Source organism: Hemicordylus capensis, chromosome 2 (genome assembly GCF_027244095.1).
Source record: "Hemicordylus capensis ecotype Gifberg chromosome 2, rHemCap1.1.pri, whole genome shotgun sequence".
In the NCBI taxonomy this organism is placed as follows: Eukaryota; Metazoa; Chordata; class Lepidosauria; order Squamata; family Cordylidae; genus Hemicordylus; species Hemicordylus capensis.
Genome location: NC_069658.1, coordinates 167781074 through 167792558, shown reverse-complemented (window position 1 = coordinate 167792558; position 11485 = coordinate 167781074). Strand labels below are relative to the sequence as shown.

The window sequence follows — 11485 nt, the reverse complement described above, 5'->3', positions numbered from 1 at the left end:
AATCTAGTGTATAGTATCCTTGTCTGAGGCTAACAGGTCTGTACCTAGCACGAGGCACAATGTAGTTTACCAGCATGCCACAAACACTCCTTGAATATTGCCAATCAGGAAACTGGCACGTTTGGCCAGAGAAAAATTCAGTCACGACATTTTTAGAATGATAGAAACAAGGGGTGTGACAAGGTTAGAGTGGGCCCAGAGACAAGATTTTAAAATGACCCCTCCGTCACTGAAGCTCAGTTCATGAAGTAAAGAAATCTTAAAGGAGGCTGGTAACAAAATGCATAATAAATTGCAAGTCATTTAATGGTACTAGAGAAAGACATGCTGTTCTGGTAGCTCCAGGTCTTAAGAGTCACATCAGTTTCAGAGGATGAATACAACTGAAGGAAGCCCAGGTGGGTGCACAGCTGGGGGAATCAGTCCTGTGACTTGCCTCTGCCCCCTGCCGGCAGTGGGCCCCCAGACAACTGTTTCCCCTTGCCCTATTATAGTTATGCCCCTGATAGAAACCTAATTGCTGTTCATAATGTGCTGAACTGCAGCATCTGTATTGTCCACTGATGTTTTAGTTAAATTGAGAAGGGGCATTTGTGCTTAGAGCCAAGAACTGTATTTTCAAAGCAGTCAGGGTGAAGTTGCTGGATTACTTGTATCTGCCTCTACTTTAAAACAGAGGAAAACCGGACTCTCTGCTGGAGAAGGCTGTGGCTAGGTTTGTTTATGGGACAGCCAAGCTTAGGGATGTGCACGGTCTGGAGAAGTCCAGACCGGCACCGAAGGGGGGCCTTGTTTTTAGGGCGGGGAGGGCTTGCTTAGCCCTCCCGCCTCCTTGCCCCCGCCAGCGCCCGTATTGTACAGTATAGGGGCGCTGGAAACCAGCCGCCCCCCCGCGGCGAAATAACCCCTAAAACCAGCCAGCCCTCCCTCCCTCCCAGCTAGCTGCCCGCCCGCCCGCCCACCCACTCACCCAGTCGCTCACCCGGTCGCTGGATAAAAAGCGAGAGGAGCTCCGGCACAGAGCTCCTCTCGCTTGGAAGGCCTCCAGCAGAATGGTGGCTTGCGCGCGCCGCAAACCACGCTGTTCTCCGGAGGCCTGGTCTACCCGCCGGGAAAGGGCCGGGTAGACCGGGCCTCCGATCGCTGGGTAGACCGGGCCTCCGGCGATCGGAGGCCCGGTCTACCCAGCGATCGGAGGCCCGGTCTACCCGGCCCTTTCCCGGCAGGTAGACCGGGCCTCCGGAGAATGGCGTGGTTTGCGGCGCGCGCATGCGCGCGCAAGCCACCATTCTGCTGGAGGCCTTCCAAGCAAGAGGAGCTCTGTGCCGGAGCTCCTCTCGCTTTTTATCCAGCGACCGGGTGAGCGACTGGGTGAGTGGGTGGGCGGGCAGCTAGCTGGGAGGGAGGGAGGGCTGGCTGGTTTTAGGGGTTATTTCGCCGCGGCGGCGGGGGGGGGGGGGCTGGCTGGTTTCCAGCGCCCCTATACTGTACAATACGGGCGCTGGCGGGGGCAAGGAGGCGGGAGGGCTAAGCAAGCCCTCCCCGCCCTTAAAGACATACCCCCCACCCGGACCCGAACCAGGCAGGGCCGGACCGGTCCGGCAGTTCGGCCATTCTTTGGAATGGCTGCCGGACCGGTTCGGGCACACCACTAGCCAAGCTGAGACAACACTACAAAAGGAGAAGAGGAAAGCAGGCAGGTAAAGGTGTGGGTGGAGTTGTAAGGATCAGGAGAGGAAGATATAGGGACAGAAAAGACAAGAGATCAGAAAGGTTAGTATTGAGTAAAACCTGTAAGAACACAAAATAACTGTATTTAAATGTTTAAAGGCTTTAAAGAAGTGCTCCTTATGCAGTATTTTCAGAAATGAAAGCAGCTTTTTAGAATATCATTGAAATCAATCAGAGTGCTGCAGAACGTCTAGCTCCAAGACTCAAAGTAGTACTATTTTTTATGATGCATTGCTCCTTTTATTTATTGATTATCAAGTAAACCACACTCCTAGGATCTACTATTAGAAATTTTATTTCAAAAGCCACTAAATACAGAGTGCCTTCAGGAATCTAGTCTAAACTGAGAATCAAATGTTACTTCCAAGGTTTCTGATGCAGTTTTTTTTGCTTTTGCTCTCTCTTTCTAAGTAGAGAACTAGAGAAGAACTGAAGGGGGAACTTCATGCACTCCCATCCCATATGTGCTATTTGGAGGTATTTCTTTTGGGTACCAATGGAAGCTTTTTTCTCCAAGCGAAAGGAGCACCCATACTGGTACACAAAGTGTTAAAACCTTTCTATACTTTTGATCTAGTTTGTGCCCCCAGTTGTACCATTAAAATAGAAAAAGTGCAGGGCAAACTCATTTAACATCATGTCAGACTCGTTCATGGGAGTGCAATAAGACTAAATTAGGACTCTGCAAAGAAGGTTGAATTTGTACAACTCAGCTTCTGACAACTCCTCACTTACCTCAGATTTCTCCATATTCTGCACCCTGATACACACTGATGGATGTTTGAAAATTCAAGTGTACAACCAAGGAACAAACCAGTGTGTACACCAGAGTCTGAAGCATCTCTTAATGCTGGTTTCCCATTTTCTGGTGCCTATAAACTAGGACTGCAGTGTCGATCATAGGAGTTCCTTATCCAGATTAGGGGAGCTCATTTTAGTTTGGACTTCTCAAACCTCTTTCAGGAAAAACCAGAGCTTTCCAAAGCTCCAAATGGCAGCAGGAGTCTGCTCTCTCCCCCGACCCCCACCCTGTGATCACAGTTGGCAAAAAAAAACCCACACACACCAAAAAAAACCCACCCATCTTCTGCCCTCTATTTGTCTGCCTGCCCATGCATTAATCTCCTTTTAAAAACATTTTTAGCCCATTTTTAAAACATTTAAAAAACAGTTTTAAAAAATGTTTTCAAAAATAACGCAGCCAGTTTCTGGGTTTCCGCTCTGAGATTCTCTGATATTACGTCACTTCTGCTTAGATTTGATGTAACATCACTTCCCCTGTGTATTAGGTGTTACATTATTTTTCTTCAGGGTTTCACAGTGAGTATGAATTTCTGGTTAATTTTTGAAATTTAACTTTAAATCAAAGGGAGGTTGGAATCATATATAATTAAATACATTGATTCTGGCCCTCCTTACCTATTTGTGGGACAGCTTTCAGAGCTCCCCTTTTAGCTGGGGGAGGTTTGCGACTTAAGAACTTTCCTGAGACTTTTATGGGGACTTTTGCTATGGAAAAAAATCTGGTTTCAACCCAACATTACGAAGGGTCCAAAGGATGTGCAACTAGGGTTGTGCAAACAAGTTTGAACATGTTTGGTTTGATGGTTCGATATCGAACTGAACCCCTGCCCCCGGTTTGGTGCCAGACCAGACCCTCCCGCTGGCCGTTTGGTAGGATGCGGGGGCTCACAATTTTAAGTTTAAATTTTTTGTTTTTTTAAACTTGTCCCCACTGGGGGCCTCTCCGAGGCTGCAGGGTGTGTGTGTTTCCAGAGGTTCCCCCTCCCCCTGCTGGCCTCGATTATGTTGTAAATTGCTGTCTTTGCCCCGTTCTGGGCCTCACCCCTGTCGTAGTGGCCATTTTGGAGGCCACTGTGCATGCTCAATGGGCCTCTGCATGGCTGGGTCATGACCGAACTGGGCTAGCTGGTTTTGTGCACACCCCTATTCCAAACCAACATTTGTGGGATCAGGTCAGACACCATCTCGACGTTTGGAACATGCACAGGTCTACTATGAACCTCAGCACAAATGTTCAGAAGCTAAATGGTTTTTCTAGTAAAACTGATAAAAGGGGGCAGGGAGCCTTACTATAGTACTTTCAGTATTATTTATTGAGATGTAGCAGGACAGAAATAAATGTATATTCAGCACAGCTCTACAGTTCCAGGGCAATATCTAGTCCTTTAGTGTTGCTCTACTGGCAGAAGATCCTTACTGTGTATGGAAGAAAAGTTTCAGATCCAGAATGTCCAGCTAACTTGATCTGGGTCTGAAGGCTGTCTGCAAAACTTTGCTCCAGACAGTCTGTCTTGGGTTCTTCCTGGAGTTCCAGGAAGACTTCTGAAACAAATTCCTGGTCTCCCTCTGCTCTACAGCTTTGGCAAAACAAAGACTTGTGCAAGAAGCATCCTGTTGGATATCAAATATGTGTCCCTTCTGCTAGGCATGCAGCGGCATCTACTTCTTTCCCTTTAATCTAACCTAACCCATGGGATAGACTGCTGCACAGACCCGGTTATAATATGCGAACTACATGGCAGAGTTTGTGAATATTTACCAGGACATGCTACTATCCGTGGTTTTTTCTGCAAGCAAGAAACAGATTTGTAATGGAGTGCTCCAGGGTAATACTTCCTGAATATACATACCTGCTGCCTGAGGCGGCATAAAACTCCCTACTCCACTCAGATTAACTACAGCAGCTTGCTGTGCAGATAAGGCCTGGTCTTGATTTGTGGAACCTTGCTCAGAACCCTGGCAAAAAACAGAAGTTGATTCTTGCTTTCTTACATGGCACTAGAATATGCTGTTAAGTTTATTTTATTTCCCTTTTAAAACAAGCTATTTAACTAGGTGTCAAGGGCTGCGAGCATGTAAATGATGAGAAACTCCACATTCCCAAGTTGGCTACTGATTTGCACAAAACCAGCAATCCATCTGTACTGGCCCTCTATTGTCACCCATGCAGTGAATGTCTGTGGGCTATGAAGACATCACCTGCAGAGGACCACTTCTGCCCCATCTTTAGAAAAGAGGTGGGTCCATGAACACGTCTGAAAGATTACTCCTCTCAAGTAACTTTGAGCTATCCATACGAAATGGTGTAATTTGAAGACCACATGCTAGGTGAAGTGCAACCCCAAGAATTCACTGTCAAAGTAGCAAGGCAGCTATCATGCCTAATAGCCACTGTGTTTTCCAGGTATTTACTAGAACAAAGGTGGTTCTCCTGCCTTTCATGTGCATTTAAACAGCAGTCAGCATTGGACAAACTATGTATGAATCTCCGTTTTGAAGTTGTAAAGTAACAACTGATGAAACAATCTACTCAAGAGCTTGACAGGAGTCTGACAAAAATACAAAGATAGGCCTGCATATCTATAAAACACTACTTTTCTCTCAATTTCAAACCCTTATAAATCAGCTTTTATCTATTAGCAGAAAAAGAATAACCAATTGCAAACTTATCTTTTCCCTTTCATTGATTTTCCTGATCCTATCTGCTCAGGTGGATGAGCAACTTTCAGTTAACTTAAATTGTTTGATTTCAAAAGAGACAAGTTGTTTTATATTCAGTAATCTTGTCTGTCCCACACAAACCCTTATTAGCCTTCCTTAGGCAAAACAATCCCTAGCACCACAGCACTTAGAATAAGTGTGGAACTGATAAGATGGCTGTGTGGAAGCACGCTTGTGTCTCTTTTCCAAGCATGACAGATTCATTATCTTCATTTCTAATCATCTGAAAAGATGTGTGCACTGAGTTATTGGTGGGAGTCAAGAAACACCCCAATTGCTGTCAGATATTGTGTGTGTGTGTGTGTGTGTGTGTGTGTGTGTGTGTGTGTGTGTGTGTCTGTCTGTCTGTCTGTCTGTCTGATTAAAGCACACAGGTGTAGCAGGTGTAGAAAGGACTTCTTGCTTGAGACCTTGGAGAGCCACAGCCCGTCAGATGTCAGCCTCAGATGTTCAGTCTGGACTACGCAGATCAGGGGTCTGACTCTGCATAAGCCAACTTCAAATGATCAGAATTTCTGAGGGAGGGCCACAGCTTGGTTCAGTAGCCAGGCTTGATATGCACAAGATCTCCAGCATTTCCAGTTAATGAAAGGTCAAGTAACAAGGCTGGAAAAGACCTCTGCGTGAAAGCTACTCCCAGTCAGAATAGACAGGACCAGCTAGACGGGTCAATGGGCTGACCACAGCTTAATGTGCTCAACAGTACAGCTAACTGAGGTTAACTCCACTTGAGTTAGGCTTCAGCTATGATTATACCAAGTCCTTTCCATGCCAATATGAGCAACAAGTAACCAAAACTCTTTTGACCCTAGAACACTGCAAGGTGGATCACAAGAGCAAGTACATATCCCCATTGGTCCTATGTTTTCATGATATTGTTTTCAAGTATGCAGCCATATTATCATTATCAAAGACTGAATAGAAGATGCATTGCTACAGGTATGCCAACCTGATCACCCTGTTGCTGAGGAGTAGAGGTTGTAGGCTGCTGAGAAGAGAACTGGGAGAGTTGTTGCTGGTGCTGCTGGAGAGGGTTGAAAATCAGCGAGCCACCTGGAAGCTGTTCAGGTTTAAAGACAAGAGGTGTCGGTCAGGTTTCACTATTCTCCAGTGAGGACGACAAATGAAAATGTAGATATATACATATATTTTCAGCTTCTTTGTATATTCCATGTGTCATTCTTGAAAAGTCCTGCCCATTTTGCTGCGATGTCAGCAGCGATGTTAAAAAAAAATAAAGCTTGCTACAAAGCTCCCCTGAAAGGTCCCTTCCTCATCTCCAATTCAAGAAAACATGGCAGTGCATCAAGATCAAGTTCACAACTAGGACAGAAGTCAACACCAAAACAAATACAGCTCCTACCATCAATTACTTTAGGGTTGTTCTCACAATTGTGAATAAGGTTGGAGAAGCCTCGGAGGACTCTTCCTCCTACCTTGTTAAAAACCTAAGTACATCTTCTGGGTAGGAGAGAGTCCTCCAACCCAGCTGCTGCTAAGCACACAACACTGGCGCCACCAACCTTGTTTCTAATTTACACGTGAACTGAAAATGGGAGTGCACACAGCTACCGAGCTAGGGTAGGATGCTTCTCCTACCCAATTAATGGTCATGAGAACAGCCCTACTTTCTGCAGCCCAAAGAAAACTGCCTACCCAGTCACTGTGTCAGAGCACCACACATTCTGGAAGTGGTGCTTTTAAAAATGGTTATTCTGTTTAGCAGGGAGAGAGCAAATGACCCTATCCATCCGCAGCACAGCATCCCTGCAGTGGCTGTTGCTAACCTATGTTGCTTTTTAGATTGTGAGGCCTTTGGGGACAGGGAGCCACCTTTATTTATTTATATCTATGTAAACTGCTTTGGGAACTTTTGTTGAAAAGCAGTATATAAATATGTTGGCATTGTTTTCTTTGGGCAGTTTGCAGTGGAGAAATCATGGGCCAGAGAGCTCAACCTTTGTCTGTGTTCTTGCTCCCCGCTTCCCACACTGCCCTTTATAGTCTTCCCCCAATCCCTTCACAGCTTTTCAGCAGATAACTGCCTTCAAAAACCCAGGTCTCCATCAAACATGTAACTCCACCCTCAAGCCCCCTTCTCATTTTTTTGTTGCAACACCTTCCTGTCCTTTATTTCCTCATTCAAGTGTCAAGGGAGCCAGCCTGATTTAAGTAGCCCAATCACCACACATCTTTGCCACAACTCCATATTCTGGCAGAGATAGTTATGTCAAGAGCTGTTTTGAACCAGCCATTTCTGTTCTCATGGATCACTTCTCAAACAGAAATCTGGTCCCTGATGCCAAGATGATTCCAGAGGGCCAATGATCAAGGAAAATAAAATAGCTTGAATCATATAATGTAATACACAGGAGCCAGAATTAAAAAGTCAGGCCACTTTCTTGGCAAGAAACACAGAACTGGAGCTTCAATTTAACCTGGAGTCACTAGTACCGGGCTTGGGAACCAGTTTTAGAAGTCATTTTTCAGCCCTAGAACTTCTATTCATTTTGCATTCTGTTTCGTCCCCATTATTTGGGTGGGATTCTTTAATACATATGACAGTTTGAGAACACATCTATGATAATGTGCAGAGTGCTCTACCCTCATCTTGATCAACAAGTATGAGGCACAACCTCCTCAGTAGGTTCAACACTAGCAAATTCTGCATTGCCTCAGGCTTCTATTTGCATATGTGGAACAAACAAATGAAATATTTTCAACAACCTCTATGCTTTTCATTACTGGTCAAAGGAGATACAGGTCATTGCATTCACACCAAAACTAACTGCCTAGTTAGATAGACCAGCATAGAAAATGGTTCTAAGTACCTCACCATACAATTACCTGTAGCAGATTCAAAGGGTGAAGGCCTGGAGCATTTTTTAAACCAAAAGGACCACCTGCTGAGATTTAAGTAAATATTATTTTTTGCATTTAGTTACATGTTAAGTTGGGAGAAAACAGAATTGCTAGGCAATAACAGTAATAATACATGACAAATTACAGGCAAACCTTGTTACTCACGGAACTGCGATTCACAGTTTTGTGTATTTGTGGGTATCTAATTGACACCCAATTTAATTATCCATGGATACAAAAGGGTTAAAACATGTGTATCCGCGGTTCCTTGAGGGCCAGAAGTGGGAGGTGATTTCTGGCCACCATTTTGTCAGTAGGATCAATTTTGTGGCTCATTTATTTCCTTTTTATGGCTTTCTTTTTCCAGTGTTGGGGAACATGCCTGGGCACATGTAGATCCTGCAGAGCACGTTGCAGTAAACATGTTCAATTATTTTAGCCTTTTTCACTTGTTTTGGCTGTCTTTTTGCTATTTTTTAACCTTTTTTGTCCATTTTGGAACCTAACCCCCCATTTCCCATAGGCACAATGCCTCGTTACTCGCAGTTTCGTTACTTGTGGTAGTAGTCAAGGAACGGAATCCCCATGAATAATGGGGCTTGCCTGTATAAAGCAAAAAGTGCTGTCTTAATTTCAAACCAAACTACAGATCCCCCCTGCTTATTCTCTAGTTTTTAAAGTTCGAGTTGATGATTTGGTCAATTGACTGGTCGAATAATGGTCAAGCATTTTCAAAACATTAACTTCTGATATTTATACTGATTACAAAAACAAGTTAGTTAATTTCATTGTTTCAGAACTTAACAGTTAAAAGCTTTCTAGACGAGAACCCAGTCCCTTACAGCTGCTTTATAGGCCAGCAAGCTGGATCATATGGAAACCAGGTTCCTTCAGCAAGCAAGATAGTGTCATGGGTGTGACTTTTATCACTGTGATGGCTCTTGTGTTCATTTTTGGAACCTGCCTGCAGTTATGGCAGGTGGGAAATAGAAGAAGCTTTACTATGCTGCTAGGTTAAGGTACAACAGGCCTCATTCTTGCACTTGCTAACAAAAGACAGAAAACAAGCTGCCACCCACACAGTGGCATCTTTGGTTTCATCAAATATTTGCCAGTATCTGACTACAGCCAAGTAACAGGTGGTCAGCTGACCTGTCAATAATATCTGATAAGTCAGTTGAACAGATTTCCAACTGCAGCCGATGCAAATAATTGGAAAAGAAAGGAGCTCTGTGGGTTTTAAGTACATTTTATATTAAGCTCTTAGGGCTCAGCAGACTGGTACAGAGCATCTGCAGTGCACCTCTGCAACACATCTGGCATCGGTGTAAAGAAAGCTGGCAATTTTGAATCCTCGCCCAATAGGTTCTCCAGCCTTTGCTCCTAAACCCTCAGCACATCATGGAAAGAAAAGGTAAAAGCACATTTTATTTGTTTAAATACAGTGACGCCCTGCCTCATCAAAAAATTTTCAAAGCAACATACTCAGAAAATAAATACCAAACAAGATAAAACAAGCTACAAAAGCAAAAAACTAAAAAAGGCACAGCAGCAAAGTCATCTAAAAACTCCAAAAGCAGCAGCCAATAAAACAATACACCACATTAAAATGACTGGGCAAATAAGATCTGTTTTACCTTGTGTCTAAAACTTGAAACAGTGGGTGCCTTGTATAAAGACTGACAAAGCATTCCAAGGACAGGGTATCACTACTTGCCTAGGCTTAGCAGGCAGGGGAAAACAGAGAAGGGCCTACCAAACCTTACACTGGCTGACATTTGCAGTATTACAAGAGCAGAGCAAGAGCTTCACCCTCGCAGGGAGCTGGGAGATTAGTTACACTGAAAGCTTACCCCACAGCCCAGCACATGGGGAGGGGGATATTATTTATTATTATTATTATTATTATTATTATTATATCCCGCTTTTCCTCCAAGGAGCCCAGAGCAGTGCACTACATACTTGAGTTTCTCCTCACAACAACCCTGTGAAGTAGGTTAGGCTGAGAGAGAAGTGACTGGCCCAGAGTCACCCAGCTAGTTTCATGGCTGAATGGGGAGTTGAACGCGGGTCTCCCTGGTCCTAGTCCAGCAGTCTAACCACTACACCACGCTGGATAGAGAAGCCATTTTAACTTCTCTTCCCTCCCTGCAAAAGTCCTTTCCGCTTCCACAAATATGTCCCTGAGAGTCCCATCTGTGAAAGCAAAAAGGGCTTTTGCAAGAAGGGGAGAGAAGCAAAAATCATTTCCCTGTCCTCCTCACCCCCACACCCGCCCACTGGGCTGTGTGGCAAGCTTTCAGCACAGATAGTCTCCCAACTCACTGCGAGGGCAAAGCTCTTGCTCTGCCTTTGTAATGCTGCAGACACGATTGGCTACGATCCCACATAGTGTGGCACTTGACTCCTAGAATTAACAAGATTTGAAGCGGGCAGAGGAAAGTGTCTAAGTGATACAGAGAAAGACAGAAGTGGGGTACAGTAGCAACTGTTTGCATAAATATCTCTGGGTCTCAGCCTTCAGAGGTTTAGCACCATCTGGCATAATAGAACTCTCTACCAAGCCCTGGGGGAGCACCAGTTCAGATCTTGTAAATCCTAATTCAAGTCAGATGCGGCTCCTATCACCAAGTACTAAATGGCACAATTTCACTAATCAATCAATCCTCTTGTTCATTGTTTTCCATAAAGTAAAAGCAGTCTCCTGCCATGCACTACTGCCATCCTCACACAACCATGGGTGACATTCATACTGACCTGGCTGAGAGGTGGACTGCATTGTAGCAGGTAGTGTATTTGGCACCAGACCTCCTGATGGTAAAATGCCACTTAGGTTTATGCCTGAAGGGGTAATTGCACCAGTACTGCACCCCAGAATGGGGTTTGAGCCACTCATCAATGTCTGTGCTCCACTGTACAAAAGGAATAGTGGACATTATACAAGCATAGCATAACACAGCCTGAAGGAGCAGAGGGATAGCAATGCCTCACAGCAATGCCATTCAGTTATTAGCTATGAGGTTATACAGTTTATAGCCCCCAGTTGACTTTATTAGGCCTCATTAATCTACAAAAACATGTAGACATGTTTGGAAGATACATTTCTCTGTCTAAGATTTTTTAAAAGGACGAATTGAGCCCATACCACATTGATTAGATGTCCTCCTAGCCACACGGGAGCTGCTAATGGATAAACAGCTCCCATGCAGTTAGCAGAGCATCGAAAGGGCATCTTGGAGAAGACATGAAGAACTGCCTGGGATGTGAAATGCACAGCACCACGCAGTTCTCTTGTTCCTTCAATACTATTCCAATGACTGTGAGAATAAAGCAGGGAATGCTCTCAAATCCAAAGGCAAATTGTATG

General features: G+C 44.6%; 1 protein-coding gene across 24 annotated transcripts in view; it reads right to left on the bottom strand.

Annotated features, from left to right (window-relative positions):
• The window catches only part of SUPT20H (SPT20 homolog, SAGA complex component), a 61715-nt gene that overhangs the window by 1371 nt on the left and 48859 nt on the right, over positions 1 to 11485 (bottom strand). For 9 of the 24 annotated variants that reach the window (XM_053301176.1, XM_053301184.1, XM_053301171.1 and 6 more), the window contains 3 exons: positions 10876 to 11030; positions 8104 to 8162; positions 6206 to 6316 (listed from right to left, as the gene is read on the bottom strand). In XM_053301176.1, coding sequence (XP_053157151.1) covers positions 6206 to 6316; positions 8104 to 8162; positions 10876 to 11030 — 325 coding nt within the window. Of the gene's footprint in view, positions 1 to 4385; positions 4492 to 6205; positions 6317 to 8103; positions 8163 to 10875; positions 11031 to 11485 lie in introns of all 24 variants that reach the window. The other 15 variants (XM_053301182.1, XM_053301191.1, XM_053301187.1 and 12 more) reach the window with 5 other exon arrangements.